General features: G+C 44.0%; 2 protein-coding genes across 6 annotated transcripts in view; both read left to right on the forward strand.

Annotated features, from left to right (window-relative positions):
- The window catches only part of KIAA0100 (KIAA0100 ortholog), a 30927-nt gene extending 16164 nt beyond the window's left edge, over window positions 1-14763 (forward strand). For 2 of the 5 annotated variants that reach the window (XM_032845376.1, XM_032845379.1), the window contains exons 24-40: window positions 26-320; window positions 3187-3344; window positions 3620-3826; window positions 8142-8241; window positions 8467-8649; window positions 9003-9124; window positions 9501-9506; window positions 9616-9771; window positions 9857-9978; window positions 11102-11282; window positions 11946-12032; window positions 12432-12542; window positions 12683-12818; window positions 12922-13052; window positions 13226-13327; window positions 13628-13762; window positions 14193-14763. In XM_032845376.1, the coding sequence (XP_032701267.1) occupies window positions 26-320; window positions 3187-3344; window positions 3620-3826; window positions 8142-8241; window positions 8467-8649; window positions 9003-9124; window positions 9501-9506; window positions 9616-9771; window positions 9857-9978; window positions 11102-11282; window positions 11946-12032; window positions 12432-12542; window positions 12683-12818; window positions 12922-13052; window positions 13226-13327; window positions 13628-13762; window positions 14193-14375 (2415 nt within the window). In that variant the 3' untranslated portion in view covers window positions 14376-14763. Of the gene's footprint in view, window positions 1-25; window positions 321-3186; window positions 3345-3619; window positions 3827-8141; window positions 8242-8466; window positions 8650-9002; window positions 9125-9500; window positions 9507-9615; window positions 9772-9856; window positions 9979-11101; window positions 11283-11945; window positions 12033-12431; window positions 12543-12666; window positions 12819-12921; window positions 13053-13141; window positions 13328-13627; window positions 13763-14192 lie in introns of those variants that run through there. The other 3 variants (XM_032845377.1, XM_032845378.1, XR_004381211.1) reach the window with 3 other exon arrangements.
- Window positions 14764-14879: 116 nt separating this feature from the next.
- On the forward strand, window positions 14880-19403 carry RSKR (ribosomal protein S6 kinase related). The gene is made up of 12 exons (XM_032845381.1): window positions 14880-15455; window positions 15868-16113; window positions 16206-16289; window positions 16407-16475; window positions 16854-16923; window positions 17150-17254; window positions 17415-17455; window positions 17732-17759; window positions 17869-17958; window positions 18043-18131; window positions 18267-18377; window positions 18799-19403. Exons 1-12 carry the CDS (start codon window positions 15399-15401, stop codon window positions 19018-19020), a joined length of 1212 nt encoding a protein of 403 aa, XP_032701272.1. The 5' UTR covers window positions 14880-15398; the 3' UTR covers window positions 19021-19403.
- Window positions 19404-25445: the final 6042 nt, after the last annotated feature.

A 25445-nucleotide genomic window follows, 5' to 3' on the forward strand; every position in this document is an offset into this window, starting at 1 on the left:
CTATCTTGTGGTTCTTGTTTCTTAGGAGCTCTCTGCTCGGGTTGGGGATCCTGCCTTTCACACACACCAGCTGCACTTGGTAGATTTACGGGCTTCGTGGACAACCACCAATCGGGACATTGCCTTTGGCTTATATGATGGCTATAAAAAGGCAGCAGTACTCAAACGTAACCTGTCTACTGAGGCCCTGAAGGGGTTAAAGATTGAACCCCAGATGCCTGCTAAAAAGCCAAAGCAGAGTGTTCTGACCAGTGCCCCAGCCCCACCTCCCGTCAACACTCCCAGCTTTAGTGGACAGCCTGAGAAGGGGTCATCAGGAGGTAAGCTGGGCAGATGAGACTTCATCAGGTTAGGGTTAGAATATGTCCATGGGATTGGACAGGAATTGGGAAGGACTAAATCATGGATGGTTCCGTCTAGGTGTAGAGATGAAAACTATTGTTTCTCCATATTAGGCCGCCTTAGTCTCTCTCTCTCTCTCTCTCTTTTTTAAAGATTTATTTATTTATTTATTTAACAGACAGAGATCACAAGTAGGCAGAGAGGCAGGCAGAGAGAGAGGTGGGAAGCAGGCTCCCTGCTGAGCAGAGAACCCGACGCGGGGCTCGATCCCAGGACCCTGGGATCATGAACTGAGCCAAAGGCAGAGGCTTTAACCCACTGAGCCATCCAGGCACCCCTTTCTTTTTTTTTTTTTTAAGATTTTATTTATTTGACAGAGAGAGTGTGCAGGAGCTGAGGGGGAGGGGCAAAGGGGGAGGGAGAAGTATGTTCCCTGCTGAGCAGGGAGCCTGAAGCAGGACTCAGTCCCAGGACCCTGGGATCATGACCTGAGCTGAAGGCAGATGCTTATCTGACTGAGCCATGCAGGTGACCCAGTCCACCTTAGTCTTACATAGCAATGATATAAGGCCATTTAAAGGGTGTGATCCTGTGTCCAAGAGAAGAGGATCATGAAGGAGTGATGGGCCAAAACAGTATGAGTAAGGGAAAGAAAGGATTAAAGAATTGTTTTGTGGTTTGATGAATTAATTTGTTCAGTCAGCAAATATTGAGTACTTAACAGGCACAAAGCACCGTGCTGGGTTCATGAGAGATATATAAGACATAAAAGAGATATAAAATGAAAGACATTCTACTTGCCACAGCAAGTAGTTTATGGATGAGCTAAGATTATTTGTTCATTCACTCAACCACTCATTCATTCATAGATTCTTCTTAGCTTATAGATGATTTATAATGCACCAGACATAACCTTAGACATTAGTGATATAAAGATGAGGGAAAGCTCAGAAACTAGTAGGTAGGCATGTAAATTATTATTTCATTATGAAAATGCTTTGTAAGAATGTTCAAGAAGAAAGTATTTAAATCAGCATCGGGAAGTCTAGAAAGGCTTCCCAGAAAAGATAGTTGAGATGGGCCTTAAAAGATGAGTAAGAGGGGCGCCTGGGTGGCTCAGTGGGTTAAAGCCTCTTCGGCTCAGGTCATGATCCCAGGGTCCTGGGATTGAGCTCCGCGTCGGGCTCCCTGCTCAGCAGAGAGCCTGCTTCCGACCCCTGCCTGCCTCTCTGCCTACTTGTGATCTCTGTCTGTCAAATAAATAAATAAACTCTTTAAAAAAAAAAAGAAAGATGAGTAAGACTTCAACAGGCAAGGAGAAAGGAGAGGGCATTTTAGGGAGAAGGAATGATAAGTACAGAGGAATGCAAGTTCATGGTGAGTTTAGAACAAGGTGAAAAGTGATGATGTCACAAGTGAGAAGTGAAAGTATATGGGAGTTCTTGACTAGAGTGAAGGAGGGAGTGCAATCAGGGAAAGATTTATTGATGAAGTAACATGTAAGCTGGACTTCGAAGCCTTAATATGGTTTGAACTTGTGCAAATAGGGAGAAAGGGCATTCAAGGCAGAGGGCGTATCCTGATAGGAGTAGAATTGGTAAAGCTCAGTACATTCAAAGGAGAGTTGTCATAGAGAGTAGCTAAGATGAGGGGTGAGGGAAGATCCTGGAAAGGAAGGCTGCACATAGACCATCAAAGGTCTTCCGTACAAGGCTAAGGAGTTTTCGGTCCTTACTTACCAGACAGTGGTGAACTACTGAAGGCTTTTGAATAGGGATGTGTCATCATTAGACTTAATTTTTAGGAAGATAAATCTTGGGGTGCTGTGGAGGAGGACTCGGGGGGAAAACTGGAGGTGGAGGGACCGATAAGGAAACTATTGTGGCATCCCAACAACATGTAATGGTAGAGGCAGTGAGAATGGAGATGGGGAGATAAATAGAAATGTTAATGTGTCTATGAAATGTGCAACGCAAGGAACACATCTAGGTAATGTCTAACAGCTGGAGATGAGATCTAAAAGTTTAGTACTAGAGTTGAAGATTTTGGGAGTTTCAGCATGAGCTAAGAGGTAAGGCCAAGGAGGTAATAATAGTTGCCTACTGTGTGGCAGGTACTCTGCAAAATACTTCTATATGTTGTTGCATTAAATTCCCTCAACAATCTTATGAGACACTTACTCTTATTTTACAGACATGGAAACTGAGGCCCAGGTTAAAGCAAGCTGCCAAAGGTCACAATCAAGAAACTGGCAGAGATAGGATCTTAAATACAGGCAGACTAGTCTGATTCTGGAGGCAGCTATTAACCATAACACACTGTTAAACAAACTCATTAGAAGAAAAGAGGAAGAGGGGAACATGCCAAGGATGGACCTTAGGAGATACTCATTTTCTAAAACTTGGGAGAAAAGGATTTAGAGGCATAATCAGAGGAAGCAGTAGAAGTATGAGAACACAGTGGCACTAATGGCAAGGGAGTGGTTTCATGGGGAAAGGAGTGGTCAACAAACGTTTAAGATAATACGAAGTGAAAAATACAAGTAACAAAATGAGAAAAAAAAAGATCCTAGAATAATTCAGAGTTTGATATACCTAGGAGAAAAAAATGCTGCCACTTATATAGTATTTCTAAGTTTCTTTTGGGAATCTATTACTTTTGTTAAATTGAAGGGAAAATGAAATAACAACCCTTATTTTGCTCTCAAGGATGAAGGGGTGGAGTGGTAAGTTGCAGATAGGAGAATGTGTTGTAGAGAAATTGAAGGAAGATCATTTTGGCTCTAGATGTGTTCCCCATCCCTTTGAGATTATGACTTTTTTCCCACTTGCTTTTTCCCTGCAGGTGCCTACATGTTGCAGAAGCTGATTGAAGAGACGGATAGGTTTGTAGTGTTCACAGAAGAGGAGTCAGGTGTGAGTGACCAGTTGTGTGGCATTGCTGCCTGCCAGACGGATGACATATATAACCGAAACTGCCTTATTGAGCTGGTTAACTGCCAGGTAACTTCTCTTTACCAGAGCACCTCAGCCTTGAGTTAGATCATACTAACTTCATCTTCTCCCGCCACCAAATAAGAATGGGCAGACAGAGTTCCAAAAAAATATTCCTTCCAGCAGGTATCCAGGATAATCCAACTTTCATATCTCAAACCATAGCATTCACTCAGTAAGCCAGAATTAGGCCCAGCTGTAGTCATTGGTACAATCCTTTCACTAACCTTCTCACCTTCCCTGGTGGTTCTTGTGCTGTAATTCTGTTTCTGTCTGTGCTATAGATGGTTCTTCGTGGAGCAGAGACAGAAGGCTGTGTCATTGTGTCAGCTGCCAAAGCTCAGCTGCTGCAGTGCCAACACCATCCAGCCTGGTATGGTGACACGTTGAAGCAAAAGACATCCTGGACTTGCTTACTGGATGGCATGCAGTACTTCGCCACCACTGAAAGCAGCCCCACTGAGCAGGATGGCCGACAGCTCTGGTTAGAGGTTAGTCAGTGGCACCGGGAAGGCCCATTTTAGTCACAGTTTTCCGTATTTGGCTCCTTCCAGCAGACTATTTGCAAGATTCCTGCTAGTACCCGTTGCTCCAGCTTAGTAGAATAATGAAGCTGGTAACACCTTGAATGTAGGAATTGTAGGTAGTCTCTGATTTGTGGTCTGTGAGCACATAGTGATTTTTTTTTTTTTTAATCTCTTGGTATTCTTTTTCATTGCAAAGGAAATTCTTACCTCATTTCCCAGCACCAGAATAAAGTAGGTTCGAACTTTTTTACTTCTCTCTCTTTTTTTTAAGATTTTATTTATTTATTTGACAGAGAGATCACAAGTAGGTAGAGAGGCAGGCAGAGAGGGAAAGCATGCTCCCCGCAGAGCAGAGAGCCCAATGTGGGGCTCTATCCCAGGACCCTGAGACCATGACCTGAGCCGAAGGCAGAGGCTTAACCCTCTGAGCCACCCAGGCACCCCAAGAACTTTTTTACTTTTGAGAAGATTGCTGACCCCTGCTAATAAAGCACACAATCAGTGGGCAGCCAAGAAAATAGGCAGTAAGTTTGAGAACTTTAGATAAGTTCTCTATCTGCCCTTTTTCTTATTTCTCTTATGAAGATGGTTGATTGGTTGTTTCAGCAAAGTAGTAAGGTTGGATAGAAAGATTGCTTGTCTAGCAGTCAGGTTATGTGAGTTCTAATGCCACTTTTGCTATTATAGTAGCTATGAGCCCTTGAGCATGTCATTGTTATTTATACAATTGAATTAATACTTCCCTCTCACAAGATTATTGAAAGGATCAGTGAGACAGTGCTTTGAAAAACACAAAGCTTCATTTAGAGGGAAAATAATCCTACCATTTTTAAAAAGTTGTTAGGTCAGGGGTGGCGTGTGTGTCAAGGTAATATTTTCTTAGATGGTGAACTTATGAGCAGTTGGCAGGGACTAGGCTGTAGGTTTTCTTTTCAGCTTAGTAAAACAGTTTGCATTATAATTTCTAAGATATAATATCAGAATTATTGAGAGATCTAATAGTTTATAAGGTAAGATGTACCTAGTCCGTATTCTTACACAGGCGTGAAGTGGTCACGTTGTGCTGGGCATGGTACACCCAAACGACTTATGCATCCAGCTGTGGTAACTTCACACTGGTAAGCACCAGTGTGGTAACTTCATTTGCCATTATACTCAATGGGGAAAAAGCTAATCCCTCTTCCCTGCCTGGTGCTTCTTACTCCAAGAACCTTTGGGCTCAAATCTAGCAACCTCAGATGTAATTACATACAAGGTAATAATTTAATCAGATGTCAAGCCAAGGAAGGGTCAGGTTGTTGATAATATGAGAGGTCATGTAATGTATCATATTACAGCTGTGGTTCAGACAAGCCGTGCTCTTTACCATTAGCCTCAGGAGGTAGGCACAGAAGATTCTAACTACTCAGGCAGAGGTGGGCAAGATGAGCTATGTAAGATCTCTCTAGCATTTTCTGGGCCTCTGCTTCTTTTAGGCATGCCTTCTTTTGCATGTGAACCCTTTATTCCCTGTCAGGCTATGGTATTAGCATTAGAATAGAATGTGTATTTGGCTTAGATGGGAGGGACTTTGTGGGTGGGTTTTTTTGGGGTTTTTTTTAGATTTTATTTATTTGGGGTGCCTGGGTGGCTCAGTGGGTTGGTTAAGGCCTCTGCCTTCGGCTCAGGTCATGATCCCCGGGTCCTGGGCTTCCTGCTTGGTGGGGAGCCTGCTTCCTCCTCTTTCTCTGCTTGCCTCTCTGCCTACTTGTGATCTCTATCTGTCAAATAAATAAATAAAATCTTTTTTTTTTTTTTTAAAGATTTTATTTATTTGAGAGAGGGAAAAAGTGTGCTTGTTGTGCAGGGGTGTTCAGGGGTAGGGGCAGAGGGAGAGAGAGTGGGAGAGAGAATCTGGAGCAGACTCCATGCTGAGTGCCAAGCTGAAGCCCTGAAATCATGACCTGAGCTGAAACCAAGAGTCAATCGTTGAACCAACTGATCCACCCAGAAACCCTGATACTAGCTATTTTGGTGTGAAGTGGTTTTGATTTGCATTACCCTGATGATCAGTGATGTTGAACATCTTTCCGTGTTTCTGTTAGGCATCTGTATGTCTTTTTTGGAAAAACATCTACTCAGGTCTTCTGCCCATTTTTAAATTGGATTAATGTTTTTTTGGTGTTGAGTTGTAGGAGTTCCTTATGTATCATTTGCAAATACCTTCTTCCATTCAATAGGTTGCCTGTTTGTTTTGCTTATGGTGTCCTTTACTGAGTTGGCAGGGAACTTTTATCTTGCCTTTCCTATATGAATTTTTTGTGACTTGGCAGATTTGCTTATGGTCTATCCATATCACTCATTCTGTTACTCATTTTGACTTCAGCTGAGCAGAGACTTTAGTTCAGCAGGGAGCCTGCTTCCTTCTCTCTCTCTGCCTGCCTACCTCTCTGCCTACTTGTGATCTCTGTCTGTCAAATAAATAAATAAAATCTTAAAAAAAAAAAAAAAAGAATTCATTCCCCTTACCCCATAGCAAGTGTCAGAGTGATCATCTGAAGACAGAAAACAGCAAGAATACAAACACATGAATATCAAAGTGGATGGGAAAGTCATTGGTTTTGATGAAATTTGTTGTGCTTAACATGATTTGAATTTTTTCCTGTTTTCTTAATTTTGGTAAAATACATACAAAATTTACTGTTTTAACCATTTTTAAGTATAAGGTTTGGTGGTATTAAATATATTCATGATGTTATTCAACCATCACTACTATCCATCTCCATGACTCCTCATCTTGTAAAACTGAAATTGTACCCATTAAACAATAACTCCCCACCTCCCCTTTTCAGTCCTTAACAACCACCATTGTACTTTCTGTCTCTATAATTTTGACTATTCATTTTTGTTTTTGTTTTTTTAAGATTTTATTTGTTTATTTGATATAGACAGTGAGAGAGGGAACACCAGCAGGGGGAGTGGAAGAGGGAGAAGCAGGCTCCCTGCTCAGGGGTCCTCGATCCCTGGTCGCTGGGATCATGACCCGAGCTGAAGGCAGACACTTAATGACTGAGCCACCTAGGCATCTAGTTTTGACTATCCTTTTTTTTTTTTTTTAAGTTTTTATTTATTTATTTGACAGACAGTGATCACAAGTAGGCAGAGAGGCAGGCAGAGACAGAGGGGGAAGCAGGCTCCCCGCTGAGCAGAGAGCCCAATGCGGGGCTCGATCCCAGGACCCTGGGATCATGACCTGAGCTGAAGGCAGAGGCTTAACCCACTGAGCCACCCAGGCACCCCTAGTTTTGACTATTCTTAAGTATCTCATATAAATGAAATCATATAGCACTTGTCTTTTTGTAACTGACTTAATTTCACTTTCTAGAATCTCTTCAAGGTTTATCTGTGTTGTAGCGTCTTCCTTTTTTTTTTTTTAAGAGAGGGAGAAAGGAAGTGGGAAAGAGAGAGAGGCAGATAGGGGGAAGGGCAGAGAATCTTAAGCAGGCTCTGTGCACACTGCAGAGCCCAGTGTGGGGCTTCATCTCACAACCCTGAGATTATGACCTGAGCCAAAATCAAGAGTCAGACGCTTAACCAACTGAGCCACCCAGGTGCCCCAGCATCTTCCTTTTTAAGACTGAATTCCATTTTGTGTGTGTGTGTGTGTGTGTGTGTGTGTGTATACACCACATATTGCTTATCCATTCATCTACCAATGGATATTTGGGTTTCTTCCATATTTTAGCTATTGTGAATAATGCCATATGAACATATACAAATCTCTTCAAGACCTTGCTTTCAGTTCTTTTGTGTATATATCCAGAAGTAGAATTGCTGGATCATACAGTAATTCTGTTCTTAACTTTTTGAGGAATTGTGCTTGACGTAGTATTTGCCACAGTACCATTATACCATTTGACACATCCCCAGCAGTGCACAAGGGATCCAATTTCAGCATACCCTTGCCAGCATTTGGTATATTCTCTCTCTCTCTCTCTTTTTTTTTTTTTTTTGATAGTAGCTATCCTAATAGGTGTGAGGTAGGACAGGATTTAATTTTAACCTAGCTTGCTTTTCTGGCCTCAGGCCTGCAGGTTTGGCAATTGTGCATGTAAATCATTTGGCTTTGGGGAATTTGAGTGGTTTGGGCCAGGAGGGAGTCACGTATGTCTTCTACCATGGGAGATCCTTAGGCTATTCTAGGCAGTGGAAGTCTGAATAGTAAGTATAACTGCTTGCATCTTAAAGGTCTGTGACCCAGTTGGCCAGGAGTTAAATGTGCCTGTATCTCTGTCTTCAGGTAAAGAATATCGAGGAGCACCGGCAGCGTAGTCTGGATTCTGTGCAGGAGCTGATGGAGAGCGGGCAGGCAGTGGGAGGCATGGTTACCACCACCACAGGTCAGTGCTCCCTTATTCCCATCATGTGGTTAGGAAGAGAGGCGCATTTTCGTATATACTCTCAAGATTAACATATGCTGGGGTGGGACCATTTTGTGTTAGGCTAGGTTGAAAGCAAGTGTCTATAGAGTTCCCTAGATATCACATGTAGCCAGAGACATCACTCCTAGCTCTTACAGTACCTTTATTGAGAATGTCTTTTATCTCTTTCCCACTTCTTCCCAGATTGGAACCAGCCAGCTGAAGCGCAGCAAGCCCAGCAAGTCCAGCGGATCATTTCACGCTGTAGCTGCCGAATGTACTATATCAGTTACAGCCATGACATTGATCCTGAGCTGGCAACTCAGATTAAACCACCCGAGGTCCATGAGAACCAGGAAAAGGAAGATCTCCTAAAGAAACAGGAAGGTATTCAGGGCTTGAAAGGCTTTTAGAAGGGGACTAGGGTACTTGTGAAAGTAGTTGCTTCCTTCATGGTTCTGAGTCAGTAGTGTTATTAGAAGTCCCACTGTGCACTGGACATTACTTTGCTCTGCATTATGTATGGTCTGCTGTAAGAGGCTGAAGTGTGCTCTTGGAGGGAACTGGGATGAATGGGAATTGTTTGATTCTAAAATAAGCAAACATATTTCTACCCATGAACATCTCACTAAGCTGTTTCTATGGGGTTAACAGGAGAGGTTCCAAGTATGGGTTTAAAGATGGGGTAGGTATTTAGAGAGAACCTTGAGTTTCTTACTTAGCTGCTAACAATTACGTAGGGGCTGTGGATACCTTTACCCTTATTCATCATGAGCTGGAAATCTCCACCAACCCGGCTCAGTATGCCATGATCCTGGACATTGTCAACAACCTGCTGCTCCACGTAGAACCTAAGCGGAAGGTGAGCATGGTCCTTTATAGAATGCCAGTTAGCCTCACAGGAACCCATAGACCTTGTGCTTTATTTGGGGTCCAGTAAGAAAAGCCATGATTCAGACTGAAAAAGGGCCTTGTGATTGGTACATCCTCTGTTAATCAGTAGCAGCTATTGAAATTTCACTTATCCAGGAAGGGTCATGAGTGTTCGAGAGACTGTAGAGCTTGTTTACTTGATTGTTTTTCTTGGTCAGTTCTCTACTCAGTCACTTTGATACCTCTGAAATCAGTAACTAGTCCCCACTATCACCTCCATCCCTACCCTGTGGGACTGGCTTACTGTGAAATCTTTACTACTTCTGCATGGGCCTGCCCCTTACACTTGCTACTAATGCTGACAGATACAGGTAAGCTTTCTAGAAGAGATCCATATTCCTTGTCACTTTTTCTGTTTCACTTTACTGCAAGACATATCTGTTAAAAAAATCTTGTTCATTTCCTTTTCCACTGCTTCAGGAGCATAGTGAGAAGAAGCAGCGGGTCAGGTTCCAGCTCGAGATCTCTAGCAATCCTGAGGAACAGCGCAGTAGCATACTACATTTGCAGGAGGCTGTGCGGCAGCATGTGGCCCAGATACGGCAGCTGGAAAAGCAGATATATTCTATCATGAAGGTAGTTACCGGGGCAGTCTGAGGAGAGGGTGTTCTCCTAGGACAAGGGAGATCTCCTCTCAGTTTCTCCTGCCCTGGATCCCTAGTCTTTGCAGGATGACAGCAAGAATGAGAATCTGCTTGACCTGAACCAAAAGCTTCAGTTGCAGCTAAACCAGGAGAAGGCCAGTCTACAGCTGGAAAGCGAAGAACTTAATATCCTCATCAGGTGCCACAGCGTTCTTTCTCTGCCTCTTTCTGGTACCCCAGCTAGGGTTGATCTCTCTTCCTTGCCCATGTTTTTTTCTTTTTTTTTTTAAAGATTTTATTTATTTATTTGAGAGACAGAAATCACAGGCAGAGAGGCAGGCAGAGAGAGGGAGGAAGCAGGCTCCCCGCAAGCAGAGAGCCCAACACGGGGCTTGATCCCAGGACCCTGAGATCATGACCTGAGCCAAAGGCAGAGGCCTCAACCCACTGAGCCACCCAGGCGCCCCTTCCTTGCCCATGTTAATGATAGTCTTTGGGTCTCGTGCACATCATTGAAGGCTGATATAGATTTGGGTACTTCCTGAATGAACCTGACTGGACTTGGCCAAAAGACTGAGAATAAGTGACCCCCTCCTTTGGCTCTCTTCATTAGAGCCTTTCCTCTCCTTTCCTCTTAGGAAAGGAGAAAACCAAATGGTTTGGAAAGATCACTTTTGTGGCCTTGCTCTGTGCAGGTGAACTGACAATAAAATGTCTTGAAGTTGATCAGTAAGGAGCACAATTGCAGATACAATCATAGGGGTTTATGAGTGGGCATAGACTTTTTTTTTTTAAGATTTTATTTATTTATTTGTCAGAGAGAGAGCGAGCGTGCGTACAAGCAAGTAGAGTAGCAGGCAGAGGCGGAGAGAGAAGCAGGTTCCCCGCCAAGCAAGGAGCCCGATGTGGGACTCAATCGCAGGACCCTGGGATCATGACCTGAGCTGAAGGCAGTGGCTCATCCGACTGAGCCACCCAGGCATACCCGGCAGAGAATATTTTATTAGCCGCGGGGGGTGCCTGGCTGGCTTAGTCAGTAGAGCGACTCTTGATGTTGGGATCATGAGCTTAAGCCCCAGACTGGGTGTAGAGATTACTTAAAAAAATAAAAGCAGCAGCAGCTGTGGAACTAAAAGATGGGCTTTAGCTCCCAGGCTCCAGGTGTGAGGAACAGTGAATCCAGCGGAAAAAATTTAGGGAGTACCTCTTCCAAAATAGGTCTATCTCTGGGTTTACCTCCTGTATCATTCTAGAGCATTCCACCCCACCGTAACCGAAATGCTGTTACCGTTATTGGCTCTGGCCCTCCTGTCCATCTGCAGGTGTTTTAAGGACTTCCAGTTGCAACAGGCCAATAAGATGGAGTTGCGGAAGCAACAAGAAGATGTGAGTGTTGTCCGTCGCACTGAGTTCTACTTTGCTCAGGCACGATGGCGCTTGACAGAGGAAGACGGACAGCTAGGAATTGCTGAACTAGAGCTGCAGCGGTTCCTCTACAGCAAGGTATCGGGTATACAGTCATACAAAGGCAAGCTGTGTTGAGAGGCATTGACCTGTCTCAGGAGTCTTATAGAAAGAGACATAAAGAGGCTAATTATTATATGATTACTGATGATGTTACTGATGATAGAGACATGAGCATAGTTCTCCTCAGACACAATTGTTTGTACTTCGAAATTACACAGATATAGATGAGCTTGATCAAATGCTCCTTTCACTGAATAAGAGTATCCCCAGAAATATGGCCCAGAGGGAAGTCATCTTCCAAGTCCAGCTTGGAATAGAATTGTTAAATCTATATGGACATTCAGCTCTCCAGCAATAAGGAACTAATGGCATGGAGGAAAGGACATGATTCATTATTCCACATCCTTTTCCCCCTGGGAGTTTGGAAATATGTAAGACCATTTTTTAAATATCACAGTGACTGTGGGAAGTGCTATTGGGACTTAGCATCCTTGCCAACCGTGCCCTCGCCAGTAGTGCCCATGAGAAACACTGGATGAGAGGGTGAATTGATTGTATGAAATTGAAAGGGATGCCAAAGGTTGGGATTAGACATTTGGAGAACCTAAAAATAGGAAATTTAGCCATTCTCTGGCAAGCTCCTGAGAAAGGCTAATTATAGTATATTGGGTCGGGGGGTGGTGGGAAATCTTTTTATAGGTGAATAAGTCTGATGACACAGCAGAACATCTTCTGGAATTGGGCTGGTTCACTATGAACAACCTCCTCCCCAATGCGGTCTATAAGGCAAGTCTTATTTCCCCATTCCTCCCCCATTCTCATGCTTCCTAACAAAGGGCATTTGTAAGATTTTATTTATTTGAAAGAGAGAGAGAAGAGGGGCAGAGGGAGAGGAAAAGAAAGAATCCCAAACAGACTTTGTGCTCAGTGTGGAGCCCGACACAGGGCTAGATCTCATGACCCTGAGATTATGACCTGAGTGGAAATCAAGAATCAGATGCTTAACTGAGCCACCCAGGTGCCCCCTAACACAGGGCATTTGTAAGGGCCCTTTCACATAAATCCAGGGTGGGAGGTAGTGTGGTGATCTGAGAGGCTGAAAGCTTGCCCAGCTTAGCAAGACCATTGCTTTTTCTCTTAGTTTGAACAGACTTGTGGGTTGATTTGTCACTCATTATCCTGTAGGTAGTCCTGCGGCCCCAGAGCTCCTGCCAGTCTGGGCGACAGCTGGCCCTTCGCCTCTTCAGCAAAGTCCGGCCCCCTGTTGGGGGTATTTCTGTTAAGGAACATTTTGAGGTTAGTATACAGTCCTTTGGGGATACAGAAACAAAGGGCACTCAAAAGCTATCTGTGTGTTACTATGCTACATTAGGGGTAGGTAAAACTGAGGGATGATGTCTGAGCTTAATTGCTTCTTCAGCCTTTTTCCTCTTTAGGTAAATGTGGTGCCTCTCACCATCCAGCTGACACACCAGTTCTTCCATAGAATAATGGGCTTTTTCTTTCCTGGCCGAAGTGTGGAAGATGATGAGGTTGGAGATGAAGAAGATAAGTCCAAACTGGTGACTACTGGTGAGAACTTTTATGGTGGAGCTCCAGAAGACTGCGGTAGTGGCCCCAAGATAGCTAAAGCTTCAGAAAGAGGATGGCAGCTGGTATGCTCGCTTTCTCGTAGGGATTCCAGTGGTGAAGCCTCGGCAGCTGATTGCGGCGGATGATGCAGCACCACTGGGCGCTGGGAAGGGTGTGGCTCAAGGCTTAAATCGGAGTTCTGGCGTCAGGAGGTCATTTCGGAAAGTACCTGAGGTACCACACATGCCCCTAATGGCGTAGAGATGGGAAAGTCCTGGGGTTCTCTGTTTGGCCCCACTAGGGATTTCTTCATTCTTTTCCAGGGATGAAAGGAGATGGAGATGTTTGGGGTCCTAAGTTTCTTCCGATGGTTTCAGGGACTCACATTCCTTTCCTGCCTTTCCTAGCACCCTGTGGATGATATTGACAAGATGAAAGAGCGAGCTGCCATGAACAACTCGTTCATCTACATAAAGATTCCACAGGTTCCTCTGTGCGTCAGCTACAAGGTCTGCTTCTCCCCAGTACTTTCTAGAACAGGGGGGAATGGAACCAGATAAGATCAGAGATTAAAGTTAGGCACCACCGTCTAGTTTGTGAAGCTGGTCTGTGGGTGGTAACCTGCTGTTCCCTCCGCTGCCTTCGGGAGTCAGTACCATTACAGGATGAGGTAAAGGGAAATCAGTAGCTAAACTGCTACTCTAGGAAAGCACTGGGCTCGGACTCAGGTATGGCTTGAACTAAAAATGGCAGCTGATAGATCTTTTGATTCTTCTTTTCTCTGTCCCCTCTTTCACCTTCTCTTGCAGGGTGAGAAGAACAGTGTGGATTGGGGTGACCTTAACCTGGTGCTGCCCTGTCTGGAGTACCACAACAACACCTGGACATGGCTCGACTTTGCCATGGCTGTCAAGCGGGACAGCCGCAAAGCCCTGGTTGCCCAGGTATGCCGGCAGAGTTTGTGGAGGTTTGGTTAGCAGGGGCTGGCAAACAGATCCTGTGCTCAGGTGCATTTCATTGTAGGACATATATAGGACAAGCAGCCTTTGGGGATGGGCAGCTGAATGAAGTGATCAACTTCTATCCCTACCCGCTCCGTGACTTTGGTCAGATGATTAAATTAGATGGTTACTGAGTATTTTGTGTATCTTAACAGTTGATTTTTAGGAAACTGAGGGCTGACACAACTTGAGGTTCAGAATGGGTTCTAATTAGACTGTAAGCTTCTTAAAAGCAGAGATCATTTTGTAATTTGAATTGCCCCGCTGTGCCTTCATGTAAGCTTAATAAATCTTTATTGAATTGTTCACATTGATTTATTCTGCTTGTACTGCTAATATTTACCTTCCCTTTTTCTCCTCTCTAACCTATCAGGTAATCAAAGAGAAGCTAAGGCTGAAGCCTGCAACAGGGTCTGAGGTCCGGGGAAAGCTAGAAACTAAATCAGACCTCAACATGCAACAGCAGGAAGAGGAGGAGAAAGCCCGGCTCCTCATCGGTTTAAGTGTGGGCAACAAGAACCCTGGCAAGAAGTCCATCTTTGGGAGGCGCAAGTGATCCAGCATCCAAGAGTGGCTGCAGTACAGGATCTGACTCTGGCTTGGGCCCCAGGGACTTGTGGGGTGGGAGGTGCTTCCCTTTACCTATCAGGATTTGTGGGGGGTCAGGAGCCCACAGGGTACTGTGGAGAGAGGCACTGCTCTTTTAGCAGCTGGCCTGTTCCCTGCAGAATACAGTGGATAATAACGCTGAGTTCTACCTCACACTGATCAGCAGGCCAAGGGCCAGAGAGGCATCAAGAGAGCAAGACCCAGGGAATGGGCCCAGGACTAGGATCTGGTTCCACTGGGGCCAACTGAAAGGGTGGGAGGGACAGTTCTGATCAAGTGTGATAAATTTTTATAGACCTATATATAAATATATACATATATATTTCTAAGTGTAATTGCTCTCCCTCTGTGTTAGAAAGTTGAGGGGAGGAGTCGATCTCCTGTTCCTCATTCCACTGCTTTGTATGAGAGGTATTAGGGTTCTGGGGGGAAATCAGCCCCTTCTCAATCTGTGCCAAGTTCACTTGGGAAGATGGCAATAGATGCCAGGGCTGGCCATGTGTCCCCTTGGGGTATGCCCTGGAAAATGGTAAGAAAACGACTTAAAGAGAAAAAAAAATATTTTAAATTTGATTTTTTTTTCTTTTTGGTGTGTTAAATGCATGGGTTTCAACCTGTGTCTCTCCCTCCCCATCAACCTAAGACATATCCTCTAGCTACCACTTTAATGGGGATGACCTCTTCTCTCCTCTGTGAGACTGTATCACAGATACGTCCCAGCTCTGCTTTGACACTGGCCTCCTAATAGGTCTCTACACGTTTTACTGCTGGCTCAGCCTATTCATAACTGGGGTTGGGGGGAGGATAGAATTTGGGGATAAGAGTGGGGTTTTGCTGCATCAACTTGCATCTCCAGTCATGAACAGTAGAGAAGAGGCGGAGCTCATGTGTAATGTAGCATCAGGGGCAGGGGTTGCTTATGTAACTAGGACAGCAGATTTAGCAGGAGGAGAGGAGGCAGAGGCTTTGGATGGGAACAGTGAGCTGTCGGCAGGGGCAACATGCCCCGGTGGCTACTTCTCATAAGGTAGGCTGTGGGGCTCTGGTAGCCTGTTTAGGGGGGAGGTAAAGGGGGCATGGGCTTAAGGCCTGGGAACTGACTTAGGAGGGAACTGAGGAGAATGTTAGTGATGCCCACTGTGGAGGGGAACTAGTAGGCTATGCTGTGAAAATACCCCAATTCCATACCAAGAGCCACAGGCTGAATCTCTGATGCCTCAAGGGGAAAAATATCCAAATACTGGTTTCCTAGAGGATTTAAATCATGTCCAGGAAATTTAGGCCTTGGCCCAAAGCAACGGTAATGGCAATGACAATTTTGCCTGGTGCTCAAAAATGGATCCCTAAGGTTGTGATTTGAGGGTATGTCTTCTAAGATGGGAAGAACTTGTAATGCCTCAAGGGCAGAGGTTTAGAGTGGCTCCCTTGGTTCTCAGCAGGGTGACAGCATCCGGGGTCCCTGGGTCCGAGGCTGGAAGAGCCTCTGGTCAGGTGTGGGGACTACCAGGTCAGGTGTGGAAGAGCTGTGGGGACTACGGGGGCATCAGTACCTACACCAGGAGTCCTTGGAACCGGCCCCATTGCTAACAGAGAAGCCTCTGTCTGAGTGGCCAGTGCCTCAGTTCGTCAGCCTTTTTCTGCCGGAATTTCCCATTAGGCCCCTCAGGGGGCATCACCAGCTGAAGGTAGGTCAGTCCCTGGAAGGGGTCTCAGTCTTGGGGAGACATCTAAGAATGGCCAGAGTTTCAATTGTGCTATTCTCCATTTCTCTGTACAGATTTTAGGCCTTGTGGCTAAAGGCTCCTTTGGAACAGTCCTCAAGGTGCTAGACTGTGGCCAGAAAGCAGTATTTGCAGTGAAGGTAGGGACCTAGGTACTCTTCCACTTCATTCTCTAGTCCCTGCCTCCAATCTTGGTTTCAGAAAGGTTTGGTAGGCATAAACAACCTGTTGGAGTCACCACTCCTCTCCTTTTATAGGTGGTGCCCAAGGTAAAGGTCCTACAGAGGGACATCCTGAGGCAGTGCAAAGAGGAGGTTAGCATCCAGGTATGCACAGAGCCCAGGAATGGATCCTAGGAAGAAGTAAACCACAGGTGGACAAAGTACCTTTCCTGTCCCAACTGTCCGGCTCTTTCTGGTTCTGCCCACTCCCTCTGCTTCAACCAAAGTAGATCCTGGGAAAAATAGTTATCAGCAATTAATTCTAGACCCTTCCATGGAAATCTCTCCAGCATGTCATAGTGTGTTCCTCAGTATCATGCTGGTTTTGGAATTACCAGGCAGGAAATCCCTACTTAGTTCACCTGAACTGAGAGGTGGGGCAGCAGCTCCTTTTCTGCAGAACTAGGTAAATCCTGACTTCTTGGCTGCCTTGATTCTCAGTGACATTTTACCTCCCTAACTTCCTGTTTTCTTCATTCCTAGCGACAGATCAACCATCCTTTTGTACACTGTTTGGGGGACAGCTGGCAGGGAAAACGGCACCTCTTCATTAGTGAGTGATGGGCCTCTCATTCCCAAGAACCCTTTTATTGTACTCCCCACCTGAGAGTACCCATTCCTTTGGCCTGTACTCCCTTTGCTCTGTTTCCCTTCTCAGAGCACGTTTCTCTCCCAAGAGAGGGAACAACGGGTGGCATCCATTTGGGCAAGAGGCCTAAAATGCCTTGAGCCCAGGCACAGTAACCCCAAACATTGCCTAGACTTCTGGTACTTCGCAGTGTGCAGCTACTGCAGTACAGATCTGTACTCCCTGTGGTCCTCTGTTGGCTGCTTTGCTGAGGCTTCCATCCGCCTCTTTGCTGCTGAACTGGTTCTGGTGCTGTGTAAGTGAAACAAGAATGGTAATGGGAATGAGGGAAGAATTGAGAGGGAGGGGCAGAGAATAGATCTGATATTAACTCTGGAGGTCAAAGAACAGGGATAGGAATGGGATGGGAACTACAGGAGAGCTTTAGCACACCCCAAACTTCTTGTCATCTGCAGGCTATCTCCATGATTTGGGCATCATCCATCGGGATGTGAAGGTAGAGTTAAGTGCTTTTTTCTTTGTCTGAAGTGGGGCCTCAGAAGTTCCAACAGATCTAAGAAGGCAGCGGGGGAGGGAGCTGAGAAGAGCTGACCTTGGGACCTTCAGGAGTGCTAAGGATTTGGGCAAGGGCCATCAATGTATAGGCCTGAATACTGAATAGGGCATGTTTCTCAGCTGGAGGTATACATGATGGAAGAGGGTTGAAAGGAAGAGGATGGGAAAAAAAAAAAGGAAGAGGATGACTAATAACTTCTCACCTGTGATTTTTCAGATGGAGAATATCCTTCTGGATGAACGAGGTAAGTCCTTTTCTTTCCTAGGCCCAGAATGAAAGGACCCTCAGTTTGGGAATAAGTCGTGGCTGATGAGGGGAGGACCAGAGTGGTGCTGTTGCCTTATCTTTCATAGGCCATCTGAAACTGACAGACTTTGGTCTGTCCCGCCGCCTGCCCCAGGGAACCCGAGCCTATACTATCTGTGGCACTCTTCAGTACATGGGTGAGAGAGGGGCTAAAGCTGGTGGGTAAGCATTGGCAGGAGTCTAGTTGATTGATGTCAATGACAACTGTCTTTCAAATCTAGCCCCAGAGGTCCTGAGTGGAGGGCCTTACAACCACGCTGCTGATTGGTGGTCCTTGGGTGTCTTGCTTTTCTCTCTGGCTACTGGGAAGGTGAGAGAATGGTAGGGATTTTGAGCAAAGAGAGGAGCTTTGCCCTGTAATGGGAAAAAGACCTTAGGAAATCTTGCCTCACTCCTACCAACCAACGATACTGTGTCTCCCCCGCCCTAACCCGGCCCAACTCAGTTCCCAGTGGCTGCAGAGAGAGATCATGTGGCCATGCTGGCAAGTGTGACCCACTATGGTTCTGAGATCCCAGCTTCTCTTAACCAGGGGCTCTCACTCCTGCTCCATGAGGTAAGGGTGAACACTATTTTCCTTCTATCCTTCTATTCCTATCTACCCCACTGAAGTGATACTTCCCCTTTCCTCTAATAATCTGGCTAGAGTGGGCGTGTGCTCCAACTTGATCAAGTACCACCTCACCACTCGCCCTCTAACCAGCACTATAAATTCCAGTTCTGAGTTTTTCATCCTTCATCTATCCTCCCCATCCATAACAGGTCACTTCTGAGAGAGAGGGCCAGTGCTACTCTCTTACCAATACAGCGCCTTTCTTCCTACCTTTGCCCCAAAATCAGCCTGTTTCTCTTTCAAGTCTTCTTTAGGATTCTCCTTCCTGGCCTCCACAGCTTGATGAACTTCTCCTTTTCCAGCTTTTCTGTTTAGCCCCCTTCCCATCCCAGTTCCTCACCCTTCATGCTTTATTTGCCTTCAGCTCTTATGCCAGAATCCCCTCCAGCGTCTGCGTTACTTGCATCACTTCCAGGTCCACCCTTTCTTTCGGGGTGTGGCCTTTGACCCAGAGCTCCTACAGAAGCAGCCAGTGAACTTTGTCATGAAGGCACAAGCTACTCAGCCCAGTCCATCGGAGTCCATGATTTTCAAGGATTTTGACTGTAACCTGGAGTCCTACCTGGTCCATCCCAGCCTTGCTTGAGCCCCTCTACTATAGATTTGAGCCCATCTGGGAACCTGAGGATTTCTTCCACTGCCAACTCCGTATGACCACTTTGATGATCTGGTTTGTTTTCAATCTGTAGCCTCTTACCATTCTGTTACACTTTTTGGACCAGAGTTCAAATCTTGGGCATGCTGCTATTGGCAGCCACAATTCCTGACCATTCCCACCCTCTAATACAACCCACCTCTCAATTCAACATCTCATATCAGAGTGTCAACCTTTTCCTTTGCTTCATTTCTTCAATGCTCATACCTGAAGCTTTCAGCCAGAGGCTTATTCTACTTTTCCTGTTCCTTTCCTCTGCCATATTTCCTTTCATTATTTATTCGAGAGGGGAGGGGCACAAGGAGACAGAATCTTTTTTTTTTTTTTTAAGATTTTATTTATTTGACACAGAGAGAGAGAGATCACAAGTAGTCAGAGAGATGGGGTGGGGGAAGCAGGCTCCCTGCTGAGCAGAGAGCCTGATGCAGGGCTCAATCCCAGAACCCTGAGATCATGACGGGAGCCGAAGGCAGAGGCTTAATCCACTGAACCACCCAGGCGCCCCAAGGAGACAGAATCTTAAGCAGGCTCCATGCCCAGCACAGAGCCTGACATGGGGCTCAGTCTCTCGACCCTGAATTCATGATCTGAGCTGAAATAAGGAGTTGGATGCTTAACCGACCAAGCCACTCAGGCACCCCTGCCATATTTCCTTTCTTGAGCAATATTAACACTTCATGGGTCCTTAAGGTGCTATTTATAGGCTTGTTGGAAGCAATATGAATGTTTTTCAAAGGTCTCATAAGCTGGCATTTTTTAAAAAAGATTTATTTATTTATTTGACAGAGATCACAAGTAGGCAGAGGCAGGCGTGGCGGGTAGGGGTGGGGGGTAGGGGTAGGCAGGCTTCCCGCTGAGCAGAGAGCCTGATGTGGGGCTCCATCCCAGAACCCTGGGATCGCAATCTGAGCCAAAGGCAGAGGCTTTAACCCACTGAGCCACCCAGGTGCCCCATAAGCTGGCATTTTAACCCCTAAATATGCAGTTAAAACATAAGACCTGGGGGCTCAAAGCCAGTCCGTAACAAATCTAATTTTTAAAAATTTCAAAAGTGAATTTAAAATGTGAGGAATAGGAACTGAAACAAATGTGGGTTAAATGTCTTCTAGGGCTGATTGGGATAGCTATTGAATTTTTTTCCAAGACAAAACCTCTTCAAAAGACAAGATTCTTAAACTGATCATTTTCCTAGATAACCTAGGATTCACATTCTGATGGACAAACCAAGGGATTAACAGGCATGACGTCAACCTTCAGATTTAAGGTTAGATGTATTTCGAGAACCTTTTCCTAAAGGAAAAGGTAAATCATCTGGACCTTAAATTTGTATGTATTTCTGGCGTTTACTGACTTCTTTTCATTTTTCTTAAACTCAAAACCATTTAAAAATTTTTTTAATTTATGTATATAAGTAATCTCTACACCCAATGCGGGGTTCAAACTCCCAACCCTGAGATCACGAGTAGCACGCTCTTCTGACTGAGGCAGCCAGGAGCCCTTCAAAGTCTTCATTTTCATTATTCTTCAGTTATTTCTGATCTCTCTTTACAGACCGAAAAGAGTCTGGAACACCCTGTATACATGTGTTTATTAATTCTGTTCCCTGGATTAAGCCAGATTTTCCCTGTACAAAGCTGGCATTTTACTGGCCTCTGCAAAATTGCTTTCTCTGGATTATACTTCGGCAATGTAGGAAAATCCCTATGAAATTTAACTGCTGTGGATATACTATAAAGGGTGTTCATTATAATTCATAATGTTCAATTTAAGGATGCATGGGAGAAATTTCCTCTGGACCCAGCTGTGCTTTTCCTAAATTGCTATTTGGTTTTACCTTAAAGACACTAAATATTCAACAGACTGTATTTTTCTCTTTATATCAGTGCTAGGCCACTTAAAGCCTAATTTGTAGTCCACTTCCAGCAAGTGTTTAGGACTTCATGTTGTATATTTTGTATGCTAGCCACATTCTTGGTTCCATCTTTGCTACCTTTATTTTCTTTTTTTCTGTTTCTAAATGAATAATAAAATGTAACATTAATCCTTTTATCTCATTTGTTTCTCTTTAGATGCTATTTTAGCTTTCCTACATTTTTTTTGTAAAAGTTGTAGTGAGCAGAACTGCATATTGGATAAAAACCCTGAACACTAGAAATAGGAATTAATGGTTTCTAAACTTGTTAAGAGTATTAGACTTGTGCTTAGATCCACCAATAACTATCTCAGAGTCTTTACATAGTTATTTGAACTTCTCTGGATCTTAGTTTCCTATAAATAAAATAAGGAGGTTATAATCACTGGTTCTTGATTGAAGGGGATTGGGCTTCAGAGTTCTGTGATGCTTTTTCAAAGGGCAGTTGTAGATGATTTTATGATGCTTTGTGTCTGGTCCAGTGTTAATGTTCAGGTCACCTACCATTATATAGCCTCTCTGGTCACAACCAGCATATTGGGTGAAGGTCTTTTGGACATGGTTGACATGTCTCTAGGGTCCCTTTCTTAGGTAATATTAGGTAGCTTTGGGACCATAATCATATAAGTGTAATTTGAATCATTTATCAAATGGGGACATTTTTAATCAGTGGAGCATTGTAGTAGTGATTATCAATGTAGAGTGGAGGGAGTGACAGAAAATCAAAGTTTCAGAAAGTATAATTTGAAAAAGCACTGTCTACACCCCCTAGTTTTGATATGCTTATCCCTGGAAGGCATTCTTTCCTGCCATCCTCCACCCCCATTTAAAATCACTGACCTATAAATATAATACATTGTACTTATCCACGTGAAATCCACTTAAAAATACTTTCATATACCACCTGATATCACCTCTTAACTCTGTTTTTTCATTACCTAGAGGAAGTCAGATATAGCTATCAGTATGGATATTTTATGCTGTACTCCCTTCTATCTTTTCTAAATATGTAAGATTCGTCTTAACACCAATCCTTATAGTCTTCTAGAAAAGTGTCTTTGTAATTCTACTCATTGTTTCTTACCTCTCAATTTCTTTACCATGTATCGATCTGTTCATTTCTTCATTAATTTAACGAATTGGTAATCACAATTCCTTAGTTACTTCTTTAAATAGAGCCTTCAGTGTAAAAATCTTGTCAAAGCTTTTTCAAAATAAAATCATATTCACTGTATTATTAATCCCTTTTATGAGCTGAATTATGTCTCCACTGCAGTCTGCCTTCCTGCATTCATATGTTGAAGTCCTAACCCCTCACCCCCGTACTTCAGAATGTGACTGTATTTGTAGATAGTCTTTAACGATGTAATTAAGTTAAAATGAGGTCATGGGTTGGCCTTAATCCAATGACTGGTGTCCTTATAAAGAAGAAATTAGGACACAGACACACACACAGAGAAGGAAGACGGAGTGAAGATACAGGGAGACAACAGCTATCTGCAACAAGCCAATGGGAAAGCCTCAGAAGAAACCAGCTCTGTTGACATCTTGATCTCACACTTATAGCCCCCGGAATTGTGAGAAAATAAATTTCTATTGTTTGCACCACCCAGTCTGTGGTATTTTGTTATAGCAACCCTAGCAAACTGATAGAACCGCTATGATGAGTTCTAATAGATTAATCAGGAATGATTATTTACAAAAAAGCATGCTACCTTACTCCCTGTAGTTTGGCTTTGCTTATATTCTGAGAACACCATTTTTCCATGAATTTTGCTGGTTTATGGAGCTCCACTGATTAGCAGCTGTCACATTGCCTCCTTTGTTCAGTATTCCCATCATACACATTATACACACATCAGTCATTGTAGCACAGCTACTAATTCCACAGTTTCATCCTTGAGTTCACTTAGAACTGCCTGCTACATACTTCTCAGAGTTGCTGATTTGGGTTATGTATTTGGATTTTTACAAAATAAGTAACGTCTAATCCTAAAATTAAAAGCTACAAGTGTTGGGGTACCTGGCTGTTTCAGTTGGTAGACCAGGTGACTCTTGATCTTGGGATTGTAAATTTGAGCCCCACGTTAAGCATAGAGATTACTTAAAAAATAAAAGTACAAGTGTTTTTAAATATTTGGACCCCTACTTCATATCATATACAAAACTTAATACCAGATACATTAAGGATTTAAATGTGATCATCAAAATATTAAAAATTTTAGAACATTTGGGAGATTAGATCTACAATCAAGGAATGGAGGAGATACCTAAATCAAGACAGAAAATGAAAGCACTATAAAAGAAAAACATTTACATAAAAATGTGAAGAATGAATGACTCCATCAAGATACTTTTAAAGAAAGATAACTTGACTGCATAAAAGTCTTCTATGGTGATGCCTGGGTGGCTCAGTCAGTTAAACGTCAGCCTTTGGCTCAGGTCATGATGCCAGGGTCCTGGGATCCAGTCCACATCAGGCTCCTAGCTCAGGGGAGAGCCTGCTTCTTCCTCTGCCTGCTGCTCTCCTTGCTTGTGCACGCTCGCTCGCTCTCGCTTGTGGTCTGATAATAAAATCTGGGGCGCCTGGGTGGCTCAGTCATTAAGCGTCTGCCTTAGGCTCAGGCCATGATCCCAGGGTCCTGGGATCGCCCCGCATCAGGCTCCCTGCTCAGCCGGGAGTCTGCTTCTCTCTCTCCAGCTCCCCTGTGCTTGTGCTCACTCTCTTGCTATCTCTCTCTGTCATAAATAAAATCTTTTTTTTTTTAAAGATTTTATTTATTTATTTATTTATTTTTTAAAGATTTTATTTATTTATTTGACACAGAGAGATCACAAGTAGGCAGAGAGGCAGGCAGAGAGAGAGAGGGAAGCAGGCTCCCTGCTGAGCAGAGAGCCCGATGCGGGACTCGATCCCAGGACCCTGAGATCATGACCTGAGCCGAAGGCAGCGGCTTAACCCACTGAGCCACCCAGGCGCCCTTATTTATTTATTTGACAGAGATCACAAGTAGCCAGAGAGGCAGGCCGAGGTGGTGGGGTGGGGTAGGGGGGTGGGAAGAAGGCTCCCTGCCCAGCAGAGTGCCTGATGTGGGGCTCGATCCCAGAACCCTGGGATCATGACCTGGGCCGAAGGCAGAGGCTTTAACCCACTGAGCCACCCAGGCGCCCCAATATAATCTTTTAAATAAATAAATAAAACCTTAAAAATAGAAGTCTTAAATGTAGGGCCAAAGATGCCATTAATAAAAGTCAATGGACAAAAACAGAGTTAAAAAAAGCTTGTAATGAGTTAAGGTCTGTCACATGAAACTCTGACAAATTAGAACAGAGGAAAAAAAACCATTTAAAAAAAAAGGGTAAGGAATACAAAGTGATAAATAAGTTAATTACATCTGTATCGGTTGACATAGAAGGCTGTTTATACAGGGGGGCACCTGGCTGGCTCAGTTGGTAGAGCATGCCACTCTTGATGTTGGGGCTGTGAGTCAAAGCCTCACATTGGGAGCCAAGTTCACTTAAAAAAAAAAAAAAAAAAAGCTCCATACAAGATATTGAATGGAGAAGAAAAAAATGCAGAAGTGTAAGAAGTGGTGCCGTTTTTGTAAAGAACTCAGTGCATTCTTCTCCTCCATGTGTGTGGTGAGAGAACGTGAAAAAAAATGGAAGAAAGGAGTAAGTACAAGTGGAGTTTAAAAAAAAAAAAAAAAAGATACTAGCCCCTCAATCCCAGAGACACCATTCTACATATTAATTTGGGGGAGGAAAATTGTGTGTAAACAGACATACAGAATCTGTATGTGTATGCATATGTTTTTTTACAAAGGTGTACACACTATTGATTACCTCAGGCAGGTAGAATGGGGGGGAGGCTTTGCCTTTAATACATCTTTGCATTGCATTGTTTCACTTGCTATAACAGGCATCTATTATTTTTATAATTTGAAAAACATCAAATTTAAAAAATTATGCAAAACACCACCAATAAACATTCTGTTTATGTTACCTATTTATAAACGGTATTTTCCCATTCATCTACCCTTCCATATCTCTCCTGATTTGCTGCTGGAAGCACTATACCCTTTTGGCTACTCACCTAGCATCTGACAAACTGCAACAAGAACTAAGCATTCCAATTCACACATTTCTGTGATACAAGCTTTTACCAGTAGCACTTAGTTTAGTTTTCTTTTTTCTGCCACTTCCCACTCTTATTTGCTGAATCTTTTTGATTGACCAGAAGTACATACACCTTGGGATACCCTCTGCTGAGTCTTGGGAAACCCCAGGCTCATGCTTGTGCTCTTAGGTGGTCTTTCTTCCCAGTTTTCCATTAAAGCAACTGTTATCCATAAGTGCCTGCAGGCTAGAACTGTTACGTTTCAAGAGCAGTGCTGTCCCATAGAAGTACAGTGTAAGCCCCATAAGTCATTTTAAATTTGCT

Source organism: Lontra canadensis, unplaced genomic scaffold (assembly GCF_010015895.1).
Source record: "Lontra canadensis isolate GAN:19392208 unplaced genomic scaffold, GSC_riverotter_1.0 scaffold163, whole genome shotgun sequence".
Classification (NCBI taxonomy): domain Eukaryota; kingdom Metazoa; phylum Chordata; class Mammalia; order Carnivora; family Mustelidae; genus Lontra; species Lontra canadensis.

Coding starts and splice junctions, on each gene's coding strand:
- RSKR (XM_032845381.1), top strand. CDS start 15,399: ATGGGAACAGTGAGCTGTCGGCAGGGGCAACATGCCCCGGTGGCTACT. Junction 16,290..16,406: donor AAGCAGTATTTGCAGTGAAG/GTAGGGACCTAG, acceptor CTCCTTTTATAG/GTGGTGCCCAAGGTAAAGGT. Junction 17,959..18,042: donor TGGCACTCTTCAGTACATGG/GTGAGAGAGGGG, acceptor TTTCAAATCTAG/CCCCAGAGGTCCTGAGTGGA.